Source organism: Micromesistius poutassou (assembly GCF_964030765.1).
Source record: "Micromesistius poutassou genome assembly, chromosome: 14".
NCBI classification, from domain to species: Eukaryota; Metazoa; Chordata; class Actinopteri; order Gadiformes; family Gadidae; genus Micromesistius; species Micromesistius poutassou.
Window position 1 is genome coordinate 9,379,379 of NC_140284.1, and position 20,184 is coordinate 9,399,562.

The 20,184-nt window shown below is 45.4% G+C and overlaps 2 protein-coding genes across 2 annotated transcripts; both read left to right on the forward strand.

Annotated features, from left to right (window-relative positions):
• The first annotated feature begins 542 nt into the window (after positions 1-542).
• LOC311358477 (immunoglobulin superfamily member 2-like) lies at positions 543-10,902 on the forward strand. Its single transcript, XM_084478508.1, has 10 exons — positions 543-803; positions 1,412-1,774; positions 1,977-2,393; positions 2,552-2,956; positions 3,691-4,080; positions 4,441-4,815; positions 6,403-6,792; positions 7,010-7,414; positions 7,923-8,321; positions 8,744-10,902. Exons 1-10 carry the CDS (start codon positions 737-739, stop codon positions 8,956-8,958), a joined length of 3,426 nt encoding a protein of 1,141 aa, XP_084334634.1. The 5' UTR covers positions 543-736; the 3' UTR covers positions 8,959-10,902.
• Positions 10,903-15,158: 4,256 nt separating this feature from the next.
• On the forward strand, positions 15,159-19,972 carry LOC311358509 (immunoglobulin superfamily member 2-like). The gene is made up of 4 exons (XM_084478556.1): positions 15,159-15,290; positions 16,348-16,713; positions 16,809-17,225; positions 19,190-19,972. The coding sequence occupies exons 1-4, from the start codon at positions 15,224-15,226 to the stop codon at positions 19,288-19,290; spliced, it is 951 nt and encodes a 316-aa protein (XP_084334682.1). The 5' UTR covers positions 15,159-15,223; the 3' UTR covers positions 19,291-19,972.
• The last annotated feature ends 212 nt before the right edge of the window (positions 19,973-20,184 follow it).

Consider the following 20,184-nt stretch of genomic DNA (forward strand, 5'->3'; position numbering starts at 1 on the left):
AGGGTGGAGGCCGTATGAAGGCAGCCGAAGAGACGCAGCGCTGTGTAGGCAGATCGACCCAGCGGGGGAGGGGGCGTGGAGCGGGCTTCCTGTTTGCTGTGCGCTTTCTTCCTATAACTGGTGTATCACGGCTGTGATTGGCGGACTTGACGCTTGTGGCGTTGATGAGGCAACAGTCGCGTGCTTGATACTTCCTTTTTTGAGAAGCCAGACAAAGCAGCTCACCGCCTGAGACTGAGTCGACTTCTCCCCGGCTGAAAGCCTATATTAAGAGAAGTTTAAACCGTATTTATCAGATCTGCTGGACACAATGCAAACACCGAGGCACATTGAGTGTATATATCACAGAGAAATGTAAGAGGATTTAATTTGAAATGCAAGGAATATAAATCAAACAATATTAACAGGGACACATATGAACATAACAAAAAACATAAACATCCTCTTTTTGACAGAAATTGTTTCCTTCTCCTCTAGAGGTTAAAGTATAGATGACACTGCAACAGGAGCTGGTGACATTGAGACACAGTAAAGCGCAACGCTCTCCACCGCGATCAGTAGAAGATTGTATGTTTCTGCTCATGGTTTGCTCAGTTTCCAGGAAGCCAAGGTAACCGCAGGTAAAACCTCTCCCCGTCTATCACATGGGCATCACAGCCGTCGCGCTGAGACGTGGACCACCTCACCCGGCTGACACAGCGAGGCTGGAACATCTCGCCGGTTATGCAACTGCAACATGAGGAGCTTCACCATGGCATTTTACCTGAGGGCTTTGCTTCTAGGACTGCTTCACCTTCACTGTGGTGAGACCTGGAGCTAGTTTTTATTTATTTCAAATAATGTATGTATATTGATACTTATGTTGAGGCTTGGATGGACGTCGACGTATCAATATTATATTAGTTATTATGTTATTTACATTACTTACTATTTACATTACTATTTACATTTACTAGATATCATTTTTCAAATGTCTTTTGCCTTCTAGAAATGTCTAAATAGTGCTCACTCTCCCTTAAACCTGTTCTGTGTGACAGTTATTTAGTCAGTTATTTAGATATTTATTACAAAAAATCTCAGCCAGAAAGTTTCTCAAGTCTAAAACATGAGTCAATCTATTTAGGGGATGTTCCTCCATTAGTCGTCCTAATCTGGTCTAGTTCTGTGGCCGTGCATCAGCTATGAGTGACAATTATTCGTATCTGGTTGGTTGTGGACCCTCTCTCTCTACACCTCTGCACCTTTCAAATCGTACCTACAGCACAATTAAGGGGAACCCAAACTGTCCAATGTAGAAATCAGAAACTTAAAGTGACGTAAATGTAGATATCAGAAACCTCATGTGAATTCAATGTAGAAATCAGAAACCAAATGTGAAGCTGATCTCCCTCCCATCCCCTGCTGTGTCCAGGGGCCCGCGTGCTGACGGAGGTCCCATCGGGGCCTCTCTACCGGGTCGTGGGCCACAAGCTCTGGGTTCCCTGCAACGTGAGCGGCTTCCAGGATGCTGAGAGAAGGAAGGACTATTATGTTCTTATGCACGAGAACAACATGCAAATCAACGTCATAAGCACCAGCGATCCAAAATTTGCCTCTGGCAAGTTTGACAGCCGCGTACGCAGCGAGGAAATCACCCTGGAGATTTTGGCGCCCAATTCAGTTCTCTTCAACATCAAGGAGTTGAAGGCGAGCGATGAGGGGGAGTATGAATGTGCTGTGAAAAACTACGAAGGCAAATATGATGGAGCCTACTCTGCTAACATCATAGTGAAAGGTAACGTCATCTTTGGGGGTCCCGAAATGTTGATGGGCATATGTATTCCAAAATAGAGCACCAAAGGAGTTATCGATATTTAATTAGAACTCACTAATTCCCCATCTTGTGGGTTAGGGTTAGGGTCTTGTGGGTTAGGGTAAGTGAACCGTAAACTCTGTGATTTAATGAATCTTTCTCTTCCTCCGTCGTGGCATCAAAGTGATTGACAACACCCTGAGAGTCTCCTCCCTGGCCCCCACCTCGCTGAGCCTGGACGAAGGCGACCCGCTCACTCTGAGGTGTCAGGCCTCCAGCAACACCATCCAGCACACCCATTTGTCTGTCACCTGGTACCTCCACACAGACGGGGAAGAGCACCCCCACCCCATCGTCTCCCTGGACAAGGACCTGACCCTGAGTCCCGGGCCGAGGTTCAGAGAACGCTACCAAGCGGGGGTCGTTCGGCTGGACAAAGTGGGCGAGGCCACGTACCGGCTGAACATAGCCCAAGTAGAACCGTCGGACAAGGGACGGGTCTACTGCCAGGCGGTGGAGTGGATCCAGGACCCTGACCGCTCCTGGTACCCGATCACGCAGAAGGACTCGGAGACCACCACACTGACGGTCAAAGCCAAAGGTAAGTCGCCTTTTGTCTTACTGTCACTGACGTCAGCTTACGTCTCCCACTCAGTTGTGCGGTTCATTGTCGCCTGTGGTTTCTGCAGTCTGGCAGGATGCATGCAAACTGTGCACAAATAGCATTTCTTCTTCCACTTCTCTTCTTCTGCACACTAGACAAGGCGGAGGCCGAGCAGGGCTCTCTGACGGTGACGCTTTCGGCGATGCCGACGGCTCTGCAGGAGGGCCAGGAGCTGGAGTTAACCTGCCACGTCGACGGGCTGGCCGCCAGACAGTCGTTCTCCGTGGCCTGGCTGCGGAACGGCTCAGAGCTGGCCCGCTTCGGCCCCACAGGTGTCCTGCAGGTGGGGGCGGAGCACGGTGACCGCCACACCGGGGGGGAGCTGCTGGCCACCAAGACCGACACCAGGGATCACCGGCTGGTCCTCAGGCCGGTGAGGGTGCAGGACCAAGGGGGGTACGTCTGCAGAGCCTGGCCCCAGGACCGGGAGGAGGACGAGAGCTTCACGCAGGGCCAGTACCGGGACTCCACGACCCAGATGGTCCACATCTCAGCCAAAGGTGTGTCAGAACCCCCCCGGTCTTTAGGGAGGGGGAGCAGGTGGGCAGGGGGTTGTGGTCTTACAGGCGGAGTGTTAGACAGCCTTTCTCTCAATTCAGTATCAAAAATTGGCACGTCCATCGTCGTTGATACAAACAAGCTACAAAAAATACAAACAATACAAACAAATGCTTGTCCAAAGTGACTTACAATAAGTGCATTAGACAATGAAGATATTACCCAAAAAGTGCAAGAATCATTTGTACCTACAATTCCTCATATTTTAAGCAACTGCTTTGATTAATACAATACAGCAATTTTATTACTGTCCGTCTGTAGCATCATAATGGTTAATGTATATTTACTTACTATACTATACTTACTAGTTGCGCCTATACTGGTGCACTGCCATATTAAAACATGAGCTTGGCTGCTGTGAAAAGGGCCCAGAACATCTGTATCATTTCAACCAAGCTTTGGACCTGGGGAGACAGTGCCTTCTCAGTGGCCGCACCCTCCCTCTGGAACACCCTCCCAAACCACATCCGACAGCCAAACACACTCCCATCATTCAAAACCCACCTTTTTAAGATCGCTTTCACCACATAACCTCCTTCCCTCTTTTTTAATCTTTTTACTTATATCCGTTTCACTCTGTTTCCGTTCACTCTGCAAAGCGTCTTTGGGTGCTTTAGAAAAAGAGCTATATAAATCAAATCATTCAAATGTATTAATATTATTTCTTTGTTGACAGCGAGTTCGCTCTCCGTCCAGATGGAGGCTGAGATGGTCGCGGTCACAGAAGGCGGTAAGCTGCAGCTGACCTGTAGAGTGACCGGGTTCAGAGGTCGACTCTCAGTCACCTGGGAACACAAGTCCGGGCCCGCAGCAGCCAGCCCCACCAGACGGGTGGTGGGCCTCAGCCAGGAGGGGCTGGTGGAGCCGGGGCAGGACTTCACCCAGCGGGGCGTCAGAGCGACCCGACCGGCGCAAGGTATGTTCACCTTGGAGCTGGAGGAGGTGCGCCCCTCCGACGCGGGCACCTACGGGTGCACCGTGTCCGAGTGGACCGCCGAGCCCACCGGGGACGTCGACAAGTCCCACAGCCAAGCAAAGACGTGCACCGTGAATGTCAGCCTTTTAGGTGAGTAGAACCTGATTCTGTTCTGTGGCCTTTCATCAATCAGTCTCAGAGATAGACAATAGAAATGTGATAAAAAGATCCCTTAGGACATATACCTTTCCCACACTGCACCTACTTCAAACGAAAGATAAATACATTCTATACTAAAAACTACAAGCAAGCAATAGACGCGTTTGAGTCGCAATGTGTAAAATTGCCACAAGCTCATAGCTTGAATAACGTGCATATATAACGTGGGCATATCTGTAGTCAAGATTGATCACAATAGTATTTCATTAATGTTCGTAATGAAATGACCTCCTATAACCAAAATATTACACTACAAACAAAAAGTACCCCCCCCCCCCCCCCCCCCCCCAGAGACCGTGCTGAGCCTGAGCCTGAAGGGACGCAATACCATGGCGACGTTGGGGGGGAACGTGGAGCTCTTGTGTCACGTCAAGGGCCCCCGCGTCCCCATGACACTGAAATGGACCCTGCGGCGCGACCAGTCCCCCGCCGATAAGCTCCTGGAGCTGTCCCCAGACGGAGCCATCGCCTGGCAGAAAGACCAGCAGCAGCGCTACCAGCTGCGGGTGGAGCGGACCGAGGAGGCGGACCTCCACACGCTGCGCATCACGGGGGCGACCGCCAGCGAGGCGGGCCGCTACCAGTGCGAGGCGTCGGTGTTCCTGGAGAAAAGCCACAAGAAGATGCACCCGTCCAACGAGCTGGCCGTCATGGTGACCCGGCCGGGTAAGGCTCCCCCTGAGGGACCGCTGGTGGACTCCGGTCCATGAGGCATTACAAGCCCTTAGAAATTAATTATAATTAATATGTAGGCCTATATATGTGTATGTATGTATGTATGTATATATATATATATATATATATATATAAAATAAAGGGTTCTCCCTGCCTGTGCTTTAAGTAAGGAGTAAGTAAGGAGTAAATGACGGGCTGTCTCGTCATGCAAATAAGATTTATTCTGCTTATATCACAACAATAGATGGCAACAATAGATAATACAAGTTACTTTAATGTAGAACAATATTGTTTTTTTTTATCAGCTGAATTCTAGCTATTCTTCTGCACCCTTTGAGCATATTGATTCTGCGTTATAAAGCAACAGATCGGTGTATATCGATCATAAAACCAATAACTTAATAGATAAAGACTACAGACTTATATCTGATCGGTAATCTAGTGTGACTTGAATAAACCAGGCCAGGGTGTTCTGTTTTTGGAATTAATGTACCATAACGGAACACCCTGTGGGTGGTTTAGATATAGTAATAAACCCTAGAACAATATCGACCAATCCAAATCAAGTATTCAACAATACTGTAGCATAATGTGAATCAATTAATAATAGACTAAATACTGGTTTGGTGTACTGGTTTATACGATTCAATAACACATTGCCTACTGGCAAATTCCTTAAAAGCCTTAAAATAAAATAATAAAACATAAATCCATTACTTAAAGGAGAACTCTGGCGATTTTTAACCCCATTATTGTTTTCCTGAGGGTCATCCAATGTTGAGGGAAGCTAACAACCCAACACAAATTTATTCGACCAAGCCAGAGATCTGCACTGGCTGCCGGTGCTACGGAATAGCTACAACGCTAACCTATGGGGGCAAGCTCTTTATCCGCTTTTGGGGCTTCTAAACACATTCAGAAAACCATTCCAAGACCTATGTAACACGAGTTGGTTCCTTACAAGACACCACCGTGCTTGTTTAACTCAAATAGTGTGGCAAAACAGTATAAACAATTTTTGCATGTAAACACTCACCGCAGACTTCCTCATTGTGCCAACCTGTTTATTTCTTGGTGTAAAGGAGGAACCGCTCCATCGGTGTACTGGTGGGTTCTCAGAACTCGCCGTAGCCAGCTCTGAGGTCCACACATCGGCAATGATTTCCTAAATTAATTGTTGTTTTTTAAACTATATGTAAAAACAATTATACATATTATTCTTATCATAATTATTTTCATATATATAATCGGCGCTATATTACTTTAGCATTGCATTACACACACACACACACAAAATATATTTTAATAAATGTAATAGCCCTCTGTATCTATTTAATTATAGATGTGTGTGGAGTGTATAGCTTGGGTTGTGTCTGTAGGTGTCATTCTGTTATGAATTTTGCTCGTCCAGGAATGCAGTAAATAATAAAAATCTCACTCATTTCTAAACGCTGGCCCCGGCCCTGCTCAGGAGCCTTCGTCGGACCAAAGTGTAAATGAGTGCTCGGTAAACACGTAGAGGAAGGTTTCTGAGGGGCCGTCATGTCGCTGACCTCCGGTCTCCGTCTGTTCTCCTAGAGAGCAAACTCTCCCTGGACGCCCAGTCCAGGATCAGCGTTCTGCTCGACGCCGACATGGTGGTCCGCTGCTCCGTGACCTCCGAGACCCCCCCGGGCCACGCCCGCTACGCCGTCGCCTGGCGAGAGGAGCAGACCAACCGCACCCTCCTGGTCTCGAGTCGCGACGGCGTGGTCACTCTCGGAGCTCAGGCGACGCCCGGTGACGAGCAGCGAATCAGCATGCGGCGGGGGGCGGGCCCTAGCTTTGAGCTGACCATTCGGCAGGCCGGCATCGGGGACAGCGGGAGGTACTCGTGCGTGGTCGTGGAGTGGCTGCAGGATCCCAACGATGAATGGTTTGATTTACCGCCGGTGCGCGCGACCACAACGGTGCACATCTCGGTGCCAGGTCAGTGATCACAGTGGTTTATCAGGCCTGCGTGTTCATGTTACCGACCCACCTCCTGATAGAGGTCCCTAGAAGCTGTGAACACAATCATGATTTCAGACCAGGGCTTCATTTGAATTATTAAGTCGAATGTATGATTTTGTAATTCTGGGATGAAGATTTGGGATTTTGAACTTCATCTTCAGGATCAGAAACCCTCGCCCCCCTCTTCTCCCAGCCAACGACATGCAGGTGGACCACAAAGAGCGCCACCTAGTGGTCACCGAGGGTGACGACGTGGACCTGAACTGCACCATGACCACGGAGGCGACCGGGCCCGCCCTGGCCTACCCCCTCACCTGGTTCTACACTGGTTCTACCCGCCCCGGAGAGAACGTCACCCTGGCAGAACTGACCCTGGGGGGTCTCCTGAGACGACCCGAGGGGGGCAGCCCGGGCAGGAGGCTGTCCCTGTCCCGGCCCGACCCCCTCACCTTCAGGCTGAGTCTGCAGAGTGCCCGGCAGGGGGACGGCGGGGCCTACTGGTGCCGGCTGGAGCAGCACCGGCTGGGCCAAGGGGGACGCTGGCAGCAGGCGGCCGTGGGCACGTCCGGACGCACACTCCTCACCGTGAGGGTCCCGGGTACGACGGTCACATGGGGGCATGTGTGATCTGTGTGTGTCCGTTTGTGTGTTCAAACAAACGATTGGTTGTGAACTGAAGTCGTCAAATGTTTGTTTGTTGCATCTAGACTAGGGGTGGGAGTACCGATCGCGATACATCAGTTCTGTGATAATCAATATATTGTTAATACACGATACATGTGATGCATCGTGAACCACTCCACTACAGCGTCACCACGCCCGTCAGCCTGGCTCACTGTTCAGCGTCCTCCAATCAGAGCGGGGTTCACAATGTTCCCATAGCCATTTATTAGTTTAGAATTTAGTTTAAACTCTCTTTAAGTTTTTTCAGTTACTCGTCTTTGAGTTATTTTTTTTAGAAATTAAACAAATGAAAAATGACGATATTTGGCGCCAGTGTATCGATTATGGCATCGCACCAAGAAGGGCGATGATATATCTCCTTATGGATATTTGTTCCCACCCCTCATGTACACAATGTTCCATCACTTTGTGTTTTCCCACAGAGGGTCAACTGTCCGTTGGAGGAGGAGGAGAGGTCAACGTGACGGTCGGTGTGTCCCACGACTTCACCGTCCCCTGCAACATCACCGGCCAGTCCAGCCCTTCCTCCGCCTTCAACGTCACCTGGTTCTGGAGGAAGGCGACGGGAGGCGAGACACGCCCCCTCTTCACCGCGCACGCCGACGGCACCCTGCAGGACGTGAGCGGGAGGGGCGACCGGCTGTGGTTCCGGCGCCCGCTGCCCGCCCTCTTCAGCCTGACGGTGTCCGGGGCGGTGCCTCAGGATGGAGGGCTATACCACTGCCAGGTGGAGGAGTGGCTGCTCTCTCCGTCCCGGAGGAGGGTGGGGAGGGCGGAGCGGTCCGGGGAGCTCAGCGTCGACGTCCGGGACGATCTCCCAGGTAGACGACGCAGACAGGGGGAAGCATCTTGGAATACGTATTTGGTTTACAATAAGGGACCATGACTTAACCGTTTATTGATGCATTAATAAGCATTAACGGACAGTTGGTCTTGTAATGACTTTACTGATGGTGTTTATTTTATAAGGTTATTTATTTATTTATTTAGTATTTTATCTTTTGGTATTGTATGCTCATTTCCTGTTTTATGAAAGAGCATGGATTTACTTCCTCTCACATGGTGCAGGACCTCTAGTGTTGGAGACCACACATGATGTGGTCCACCACGGTGCAGGACCTGGGGGTGGGGGAGGCCCACATGATGTGGTCCACCATGGTGCAGGACCTGGGGGGGAGCTGAAACCGAACCCTTTGATAGCTTACGAATAACGTGCATTTCTTTTACATTTGTTTTTAAACAGGCACTAGGAATGCCGACTCTTCTTCTTCAGCCATCCTTCCAGGGGTCCTCACAGGCCTGATCGTATTCCTACTGGTGTTGGTGGGGGTCCTGATGCTGAAGATACGACAGGGGCCACGCCCCGGGGCCAAGAAGGGCCCCTCCCTCTGGACAGAGGGACACCCCCTGAAGAACAAACCCCCCCAGGAGGGGGCCGAAGGAGAGGGGGGAGAGTAGAGGATGAGCAGAGGGGGAGATTTGAGAGGAGGAGGAGAGGAGGGGGAGAGCAGAGGAGGAGGAGGAGAGAGGAAGGGGGGAGAGTAGAGGAGAGGAGGAGAGATAGGAGAGGAGAGGGGGAGAGGTGATGATGAGGAGTCAAGGGGAGAGAAGAAGAGGTAAACGAGAAATGTATTGCCCTGCCTTGAGGTGATTATCCCGTTTATTCTACTTCTTGCTTGCCAACACAGTGAATAACGTTAGCTCAGGTGTAGCTAATTAGTTTCTATACCAACCACACAAGGCTGCATCTGATCACTAGTTTACTAACGTAGTTGCTACATTGTATCTCGCTTGCGAAACTATGTATTGATTGACCCTCCGATACATTTTAGAAACTTTTTTTTGTTTATTTTTACAATGGACCTCATGTTGAAATTTCTTTGATAGAAGAAAAATACAAACGGCGTATTGATCTACTATTTGATGACGCTGTGCTCAGTCAGCAGCAAGTACAACCGACAAGTCAGCGGGCAACCTGCCGGGTTAATGCCCTCCCTCCCATCCAATCAGAATCAAGCATTCTTAAACAAAGTAGAATAATATATTATTAGTTGGATTGACTAACCTCATAGACGTCCTTCACATTCTCAGCAGTAAATTAAACATGTACTGAGCAGCCTCCCTCAGTATCAGGGAAAGAAGGAAATGTAATGTTGATGTGTGGGTGAAAATGTTTTGCTATACTATATTCACTGGGTGACATGGCTTCTTTTGAAAAACCGTTTGTTCATGTCAGCATATGAGGAGAAACTAAGGAAGTGGTGTGGTCAGAGCGATGGGGAGCAGAGAGCGGTCTGGCTGAATCATCTTGCCGGTTATGCAGATTCAGTGACAAGCTTTGCGGTCTTATCTGAAGGTGTTCTGTGACTCAGTGCCTGCGGGACTGTGGTAATACATCAGCAGGACACAAATATGATAAGATTCATGTTAATGATTAGTGTGTCATTTGTTAGAAAGTGCCGTTTGCTGTTCCAGACTGCCTGCCTGCCACCATATTAAGACGCTCCCGGCTCACTTCACACCAATCAAGAAATATCTTCCCTGATTCAATGGGGGAATCCATCTGGCCTGTCAATCACAGGAAGTGCAACACTTGAGGATGATAGAGACATCGGGGAGGAGAGAGGGAGGGACAAGAGAGGGAGGGAGCAGAGAGGGAGGGACAAGAGAGAGAGGGAGGAGAGAGGGAGGTAAGACGGAGGGAGGAGAGAGGGAGGGACAAGAGTGAGAGGGAGGAGAGAGGGAGGGGGCAAAGAGGGAGAGAGGGAGCAGAGGGGGACAAACGAGAGAGAGCAGAGAGGGAGGGAGGAGACATATTTTGGGTTGTTTCAGTTTCTGCACCCTCTCTTAACGGCTCTCAAATCTTACAGCAGCGTTAATATAGAGATGTGTATGTACTTTCATGAGACTTATCTGTAGATATTTTTAAATTATACACTTTCTTCATGTGTATTTAAGATACATATTTTTGGAAATCATTTTGCATCCTAGATATAACTTACATTCATGGAATAGTCTGACCATAGGGGGTCACCATTGTAGCCTCCATCCAAGGCTGAACCATAACTATCTTAACTCCACACAGACGGGCCTTGACATCAGAACACGACCACTTAACACTGCTTACATCTCCGGTAAATCATCTACTCCCCAAACTATCCTACGCTCATCTTCTCCAGTTTGTTAAACAATCAAACAAACAGCAGTCAGGCGCGTTCAGCCCCCCTCCTCCAAACTGTACAACGTGGAAATCAGAGACATCATCTGAGGATGATTGATCTTCCTCCCGTCTCCTGCTGGGTTCAGGCGGGGCCCACGAGGCTCCTCAGGGCCCCCCGTATCGTGAGCGGCTTCATTGTTCAAGAGACCCTCTTTCACATGGTTGGCAATAAATAAAACTCATTCCTAAAAACTCATTTTGTATTAATCGCCTTAGCCTTTCAGGGGGAATTCTTTTAAATTTGATGCGAAGAATAACGGCTGCTTACGTCATGAGTGTCTGCACAGCGGTGACACCTGAAACCCCGGCGCCATGACGGGCAGCGATGTGGAAATCGATCTGTGTAGCCGCGTAAAAAGCTTCACCCGTGTGTCAGCGTCTATCAGGAGACGCTCAGGGAGAGTCTCTGGTTCTGCTGAGATGGTCGGATGAGTTTCACCGTGGAATGGTAAATGCTGGTAAGGGTGTGTTCATAACTAGAACGTTCGTTTGGAGATGAAGGTCTTTGTGGATGATTGTGTCTTGCTCATAGCTATAGTTCTGACACATAAAACGGCTTAGGCTACTTAAATACAAGACACAGCACCACCAAAATGAACGGTCAGACAAACTTTATATAGTCTATGAACATTATGACTCTCCCTGGGGGATCAATAAAGTTAATCTATATGTACCCATTTCCATCTCTCTATCTCTCTCATCAAATTTTAAAGGCCCATCTGGTTGAGGTACTAGAATGGAAAATTTCCTCTACCTTTTGAGGAAGCAGATCCACGTGGCGGTCAGACGAATCCCGCAGCCTCAGACCGCCCATGTCTGAAAACCAAAACCCAAAGTTTGGTATTAAGGATTTAAAAACACACAGACAACACATAGTCAAACCTTGTTACCCTCGATATCTTTCTGCACTCAGGCGCTGTTCATTTTGCCAGCTCTAGTCGGAGACTGACATGTTTAAAATTCCCTCCCTGTCTCCATTGGTTTCTCCCTCTATTGAGTCTCTCTCTCTCACTCACACTCACTCTTGTTAAACTTTAGAGTAGCTGATTCAATGTCAAAGCAACACCCGTATGAGAGCTTTGTATATATTTTGGGGGACTGGTTCCCATGTGGAGTAGCTCTCAGCTCTCTCTCGTTTCTATGATGTTGCACTTGAAGCTTTCTTCTAATTGATTATTTAATGGACTCACATGATTATGCAATTTCTGCACTCATTGTAATTTGCTTTGGATAAAAGCGTCTGTTAAATAATGGAACGTAATAATAGTGTGTTATGCGTTGGAAATCCAAACAGTTGTTGGAGGAATAACAAAACACACAAATACACACATGCACATCAAGTCATAGAGAACAAGTGTTTGCTTAAAACAATGCAACAATGAAACACAAACCTTTTATTCAGTATATCTAACTGCCTTAGGGAACACCTTGTGAGCTGAAAGAATGTTTTCCCAACACAATAAAAACTGAAACATAATGACGTTTACTTTTTAAAATGTAATCATTCCACAATACCTCAATATACCCCATTGCGTGGGCTGTTGGTTGTCAAAAGGTATCTGTGCCCTACTTTATCTGTATCGGAAGAACAGGCGTATGTAGCCAGAGAAACGCAAATAGAAATAGTATGATGACTTTATTCAATAATGCATTGTTATGCGTTTGTTTGTTACAAAATTGTATTTGCCACTAGAGGGCGCTGTTGCCTACTGCTCCAAGGTCGATTCATATCGGATGTTTGTGGAGACGGCAGCAAACAGGAACAAACTGTATCGATCAATACACCGTTGGCCAGACAGGTCTATCAGAAAAGTGTGCGATTGAGTGTTGACACAAACAAATAATGTGTTAGGAGAGTAACAAGTATAAGATAGTAAGACAATTAGATACACATGTTCACACATTAATTCATTGCACACAGCGGTGGTCTTCGACCAGTGGTCCGCAGAGGTACTGCAGTACCTCCGCCAGACCCGTTTCTATTCCTGTTTCTATATAGACAGTTTCTGTTCTGAACGGTTAACCGTGCATCGTGTAAGTAAAAAAAAATGCAGTGTAAATGTTCTATCTATCTATCTATCTATCTATCTATCTATCTATCTATATATATATATATTAGGGCTGGGCAACGATTAAAAGTTTTAATCGCGTTAATCGCATAGTAGGCTATTGGTGAGTTAATTAAGCAATATCACACGAGAGGGAGTGCTGTTGTACTGTATATCAGCACGGCTGTGATTCGGTCGTAGGCACGAGGCCGCAGGCCGAGTGCCGCAGATAATCACACCGTGCTGATATACAGTACAACAGCACGACCTCGAGTGTGATATTGCTTTTATACAACAGTGCTACGAGCACATTTTATTAGTTAACAGTAATAAGAAACAAGAGATTATGATTTGTTTGTTTAGTAATCATTTATTCGGCTCCGCCAACAAAAATAGTTCCGCAACTGAAGGGAGACTAGGCTGTTGCCAGGCAACACATATACAGTACATAAACATTCCTAGACACAAGCTCGCTACTCTGTGTCCTCCGAGTCTGATGATGACCATTCATAGTTCAAATCAAATGTTATTTTTGGAAATATGTCCATCTTTACCGTGCAAAGTTTGCCACAATCTAAGATAGGCTATTTAACAGCTGATGTAACGTTAGCTAATAACGGTTATTAGAACGCCCGTACAGCGGAGTGATTATGTCTGTGAAAAGTCCCAGTGCTGTTATACTGTATATCAGCACTATGGAATGTCTCGTTGTCCAATCAAATTGCTCGGTTGGGACCGGTCGGAACTAACTGTTGTATAACATGCGATTAATCACACTTTTAAAATTATATTTTAAATCCACTCCAATTGAAGTTAAATTAGATTATCAAATGGAATGACACATTGTCATTCATACCAAATGTACATAATAAGCAAAAACTAGACCAAGTGATCTTGAGGATTTTATTGTACTCATGGTGTGTTCCAGATGCCTCGGACACCAGCCTTCCGAGGTCCAAGTGGGGAAATCTCCCAGCTTTCTTGCGGCATTTCTCGGACGGACGCCCCCTTTTGGTTGTGCTCCCTTGGAATTCTGAGAATATACCGAGCTCAGTGATGACTCTCTCAACAAAAAATGGCTGGGCCCATGAAGAGATTTATTTTGTATTTGTACCACGTTGGTAATTTTAATGTTGATTTTAAATTCTCTTACACACTTGATTACATTACTACTTTATTCTGGTCACCAATGCATGCATTGCACAGTCTTGCTGTGCGTGCAATAAAATGTAAAGTTTTGTTGTTTGTTTTGAAGCTAACAATAACAATGACTAGCCAATGACATGACACAATCACAAAGACGAACGGAACGCTGTAAATGCTACGAGACAGGAAATTAGTCACAAGTGCAACTCAGAAGGCTAGTGTCTGAGGCATCAGGAACACACCATCAATAAGCAAAAACTAGACAAAGTGATCTTGAGGGAGTTTTATTGACTCACTCGGTGTGGGTTGAATATGAAACTTATGGAACACCACAGATTTGGGAATTGTAAGTCGATGCCAAAAGACAGTTACGTCAATCAAGAGTAAAATATGTGATATGATGTTTGATTATTTTATATTGAGTAAAACTTTCATGTTCCGCCATGTTCATGAGCGTCACTAGTAAACCATACCTGGGCAACTCTGTTAACAAAATCTGGCCCCAGTTGCCAAACGGAAGTAGATTCATCAGAGGGTCATGAGGTGTCGTTCACAAGAACTTTCCGACATCACAAAAATGTTTTCTCCATAATTCCCAGCGATGTTCCCAACGCACCATGAGAATATTGCTTGTTCCCAGAGTGACGACACATTAAATGTTTCTAAGCAATTAAGAGTCCGCTTAATGGCAGTTTGGCCTATGTGCTTAAAGGCAGAATATGTAAGATTTTGGCATTAAAATATGTAAAAACGACTAGACCCATGTTATATATTTTATTTGCTTGTGAACTTACATTATCCCAAATGCTTCCAACCATTGCTAATCTCAAGAAAATCTGTTCTTTTAAAATGTAAACGTCCCGGTCAGTTTAGTATTAATGGCGTCATCTCCCATTAACCACTAGCATCCGTGAAATACAGGAAACACCGGGAGAGAGGATAGACGTGGGCAAACTATAGATAGCTATCCTCTCTATTTTTTATTCAATGTATTTATTTTCCAATTGTATTTTTAGCCAGTAAACACAAATCAACTCATAATATATGGAGGAAAATAAAAAATGTCTTGAATTAAAAGGGAAGGTTGATAGAAACATACAGCTTTAACTACAGCTCCTCCAAGCTGGGCCCTGTAACAAAGTATTTATCTACTCTGTATTTTTCTTTTCTTTTTTTCTATATCCTGTTTCAGATTTAACTTTCAGTTTTGTTTCTCGGTTATTGTCCCGGTAAGTGAAACCTTCCCAGAGTACCTCATGTCTGTGGTGCATAGACCTTGGCAGACACACACACACACGCACGCTTCAACATGACGAGCTCTTCCAAGGTGTTTTATGTGACAACTCTGCTCCTAGGACTTCTTTACCTCCAACCTGGTAAGACCTCAGGGGGTATCAAACGTACTGAGAACTGTTTTATTTGGAGTGTGTGTTTTAGGTGGGGGAGCTGAACGCTATTCGGGCACAAATAGTTTGTTTTTCCGAATATCTATTTTCATAAAAATAATTAAAATAATTATTTGTTTTCGGGTTGAATAGCTGATGTTCCTCGTAACTGTGAGCGTGGTGGGTATAGCTGTGTACATACATATACTGATGCCTCTTACAATGCTACACCACTATTTTGTTTTTGATCAGTTTCCATTTTACCTTAACTGGTTTGCTGAGGTCGTTTTTAACAACGTCTCCTTTGGGAACCTGCAACACGTGGAGCGGAGTTAGTTTGACTGGGAGGAGGAGACGGTGGAGTGGAGTGGGTTCCCCTCAGGCTGGGCTCACTGCCCAGTCAGCCTGGGTCACAAGTAACAGTTTATTGCCCTTTGTTTGTTTGTTTATATTCTGTCTGTTCAGTGTCCTCCGATTTCAGCGAGGTTCACAATGTCCACATTTATTAGTATTAGGTTTGAGTGTGGATTAAGAACTGAATGTACGTTTTTAAATTATTTTCTTTTCAATTATGTTTATATATGTTTATTGCTTGGATCAAGGTTTCAATGATCACTATGAGAACACTCATGTTAACACTTTACAATCCTAAAATAAGAATAACAATCCCTACAGTAATTGTTTTAGTATATACACGTGAACACTCCAAAAATAAACAACACTTTTTGCCAGGATTTATTAGCGTGACGAGACGACTGTTGCACGCTCTCCACAATATCCGGAGTTTGAGATCTCAATCATGGGATATTGCCCAATATCCCGAGATAGCGAACCAATCAAATTGTGCCATCTTAGGAGGCTCACGTGTAGCATATACTAACAAAAGGTATCCACAGATACTCTAGATTATTTTGCCTTATTGACACCTATTTCCACTTTTACTGCCTCCACAAATACAGATAGAGACTAGTGTATTTGTATACTTGTATAGAGACATAAATTAATATATTTGAATGATATTATTGATATTTTGTCCTGCTGGGTTCAGGTGGGACCCGCGTGTCCACAGAGGTTCCCCAGGGCCCCCTGTATCGGGCCGTTGGCCATCAGCTCAACATCCCCTGCCATGTGAGGGGCATCAACGACAGCGCAAGCTGGATCGAGTTCGAGTTTCGCATGCAACACCAGGGAAAGAATTTTGACATCATCAGCACCAGAGATCCAAACCATGTGGATGAAATCTTCAGTGACCGTGTGCGCAGAAAGGAAATCAGCGTGGAGCGCAGGGACCCCGTCACGGTGGTCTTCACCATCACCGATCTGAAGGTGAGCGACGAGGGGGAGTACGAGTGTGCTGTGGTGAACCAGGAACACAGCTACGATGGAGTCTACTCTGCAAAAATCATCGTGAAAGGTAACGTCATCTTTGAATCAAACTACTCTGATCCAATGGAACAGAAAGACCAATAGTAGCATAAACAATAAACACTGATTTAATTCATCTTCCAGTGATTGAAGACACCCTGAGAGTCTCCTCCCTGGCCCCCACCTCGCTGAGCCTGGACGAAGGCGACCCGCTCACTCTAATTGTCCAGGCCTCCAGCAACACCGTCCAGAGAACGCATCTGTCTGTCACCTGGTACCTCCACACAGACGGGGAAGAGCACCCCCACCCCATCGTCTCCCTGGACCAGAACCTGACCCTGAGTCCCGGGCCGAGGTTCAGAGAACGCTACCAAGCCGGGGCTATTCGGCTGGACAAAGTGGGCGAGGCCACGTACCGGCTGAACATAGCCCACCTACAACTGTCGGACCAGGGACGGGCCTACTGCCAGGCGGTGGAGTGGATCGAGGGCCCTGACAGCATCAGGAACCCAATCTCCTGGAAGCTCTCAGAGACAACCCCTGTGCAGGTCAAAGCTAAAGGTGAGTCACCTCATATTATTTACCGGCACAGATGTGGACTTTATGTCACTGCATAGACACCAAGGATTTCTGCAGCATTTCTGAGAATAGACACATAATACAATTGGTTGACCATTCCGTGTTTATAAGCCTTCTTGAAGGTGAGGATTGGTGGCTTTGTGTCATTTCCTCCTTTTAAATGTCAAAAACTAAAGACATGATGGTTGATTTTATCATGTCATCACCCAGGCCAAATCTAACTGTTATTAGGTGAGTGCTGCATGCAGCTCTCAACTATTGTTCTTAAGTTTTCTTTCTTCTTTATAAAATTTGGGACCTATCTCCTTCCTCAATTTTTCACCTAGAGACTCCATTCCAATTTTTAAATGTTCAGATTAACTTGGAATCGTGCGCATCTTTTCAGATTTTTCAAATATTTTATACTTTAAGATATTCTACTTTTAAAATACAATTTTTTGCAATGGAAGTCAATGGGAGGACGGCGGGGCCGTCTGCCCATTCTCTGACACTTAATACTTCAATATTTTAATATTGTCAATATTTTATCATTAACCTTCGTTCAAAGGTTTAACAAATCAAGACACTTGTATCTTCAATAATCAGAAAACAGAATTTCATACTTTTTTCATAATCACAGTTTAAGTTCCATGTCCGCCTCGTTTTCAGTTGGTCTCATTGATTTACGCTGAGGTTAGAGTACAAGGACATGCAGGCAGTGTTGAACTACTTTTAATCCCATTAGGCTGGAAAAATTAGCATTAGGTGAGTACATACAAATTCGGCTGATTTAAAAAAAACTGGCGGATTATCATAATTATTTCTACAAACATCAATCAATACCATACCTTTCACGTCACCTTCTTAAAGTAATGGCCTAAGTCATAGGCCATTACTTTAAGAGGGTGACGATATGGCATATAGTTTGTGTAGCTAGTACCACTATTACTTCAGTTACTACTACTACTACTACTACTTCAGCTACTACTACTACTACTACTACTACTTCAGATACTACTACTACTACTACTTCAGCTACTACTACTACTACAGCTAGTACCACTACTACTACTATCTTCCAGCTTTGACAGTAATACAGTTTAGCTTCCAGCTATTGTAACAATGTATTTCAGCACTTTGCTTCTTCAGGTAATGTAATTCAGCGACAGTCAGTTTTCGATTTCAGCCTCCAGGTTTTTCAGCAGTGCAATCCAATACATTTCACCTTTCAGATTTTTCAGTTCAATTCATTTTACATTTTTGCATTTTTAGCAATGCTTTGTGCTTTTCATTCAGCTGTCACTTTATTTGTTTCCAACCATTTACATTTTTTTCAAATGGTGTGCATCTTTGTTTACTTGTTTTGTTTTTTTCATTGTTTACTCCATTTAGACTTTTGAACTTTTGTTCAAATCCCTTCACTTAATTTATGCCATTTAACATTTCCTTACGTCTTAAACTATGTGTCTTTATTAACATATTTTATAACATACAACACTTTTATAACATATTTTCAACTTCATTTTGCACTACAACACTCACCACATTTTCTGCAGGAAATACATTTTCTAGTTAAAGCTTGTGGTCGCTAAGAGGAAGCAACGGTTGCACAACAAAGTAACACCTCATCTGTTTTCGCAAGAGTTCACTTAGACCCTGCATCGCCTCCCTCCTTACCCCACACTGCCCCTTCTCCTCCCTTACTACGCACCTATTGTATGTTGTACGTCCTGCCACTTAGAAATAGTACTTATAAATGTGTAGCAACTAGGGTTACTTATCCTAGCTATCTTGTTGCATACAGGGAATGGATTAACCTAGCAATTGTTAGTGCTTGGCACTTGTTTCCATGAACATCCTTACTGTACTGACAGCGATATATTGTTGTTTCTCTTTCTTCTGAGAATGTACCTTTTGGATAAAAGCGTTTGCTAAATGCCCTAAATGAAAATGTTCTTTCTTAACAGGCAATGACAGGTCTACCTCAGGCTCTGGACCTTCTTTAGGGGTCCTTCCAGGCATCCTCACACATCTGATCACGGTGGTCCTGCTAGCGGTGGTCTTGTGATGACGATACAGGAACCAAGGAGGTGGACCCCCTCAGCCCACCGAGGAGGACTGAAGGAGGGGAGGAGAGGAAGGGAAGTAGTAGAGGAGGAGACGGAGAGCAGGGAGTAGAGAAGAGAGGAGACGGAGAGCAGGGAGTAGAGAAGAGAGGAGACGGAGAGGAGCGAGTAGAGAAGAGAGGCGAAGGAGACCAGGGAGAAAAGAGAAGAGAGGAGAGCAGGGAGTAAAGGAGAGAAGGGAGGAGACGGAGCGGGGAGTACAGGAGAGAAGGGAGGAGACGGAGCGGGAAGTAAAGGAGAGGAGAGAGGAGACCAGGGAGTAGAGAAGAGAGGAGATGGAGAGGGAGAGGAGGAGTAAGAAGCGAAGAAAGAAGAATTATTATATAATAGAAAATGCAGCGAGTGCTGTAAAGCAAGTGAGGTTGAAATATATTTTTTAAGAAAGACATAGTTTGAGATGTTAAATGTTATAAAGGTTTGATTAAACAATGTAAACATGCACACCATTTAAATAATGTAAAACGGTCTGCAACAATTAAAGTGAGGTAGTAGGGGAGGAGATGAAGGGCTATATAATATTTCTCAACAATGTCAAATGCATTTACTATTAGTTGTATTGTTCAATGAGTTAAAACAATAACTTTTACATTCTTGGCAATAAATAAAACAAGTGTACTGAAAATGTATTATTCCAGACCCTATTTGTTTAAAAACAATTTGATTTTGGAGGTATGGTTCTGTTCGGGGAACCCCCTGCCCGCTGTAGTCCAGTCATTTTATGAAAAAAGGTCAGACAAATGGCAACAGAAGAAAACTCAACGTATTTTGTATTCTCAATATGTCCTGAGTAAGGAAAAAATAAAGAAGAATCCCATTAGGGGAAGTTTCGAAAAAGA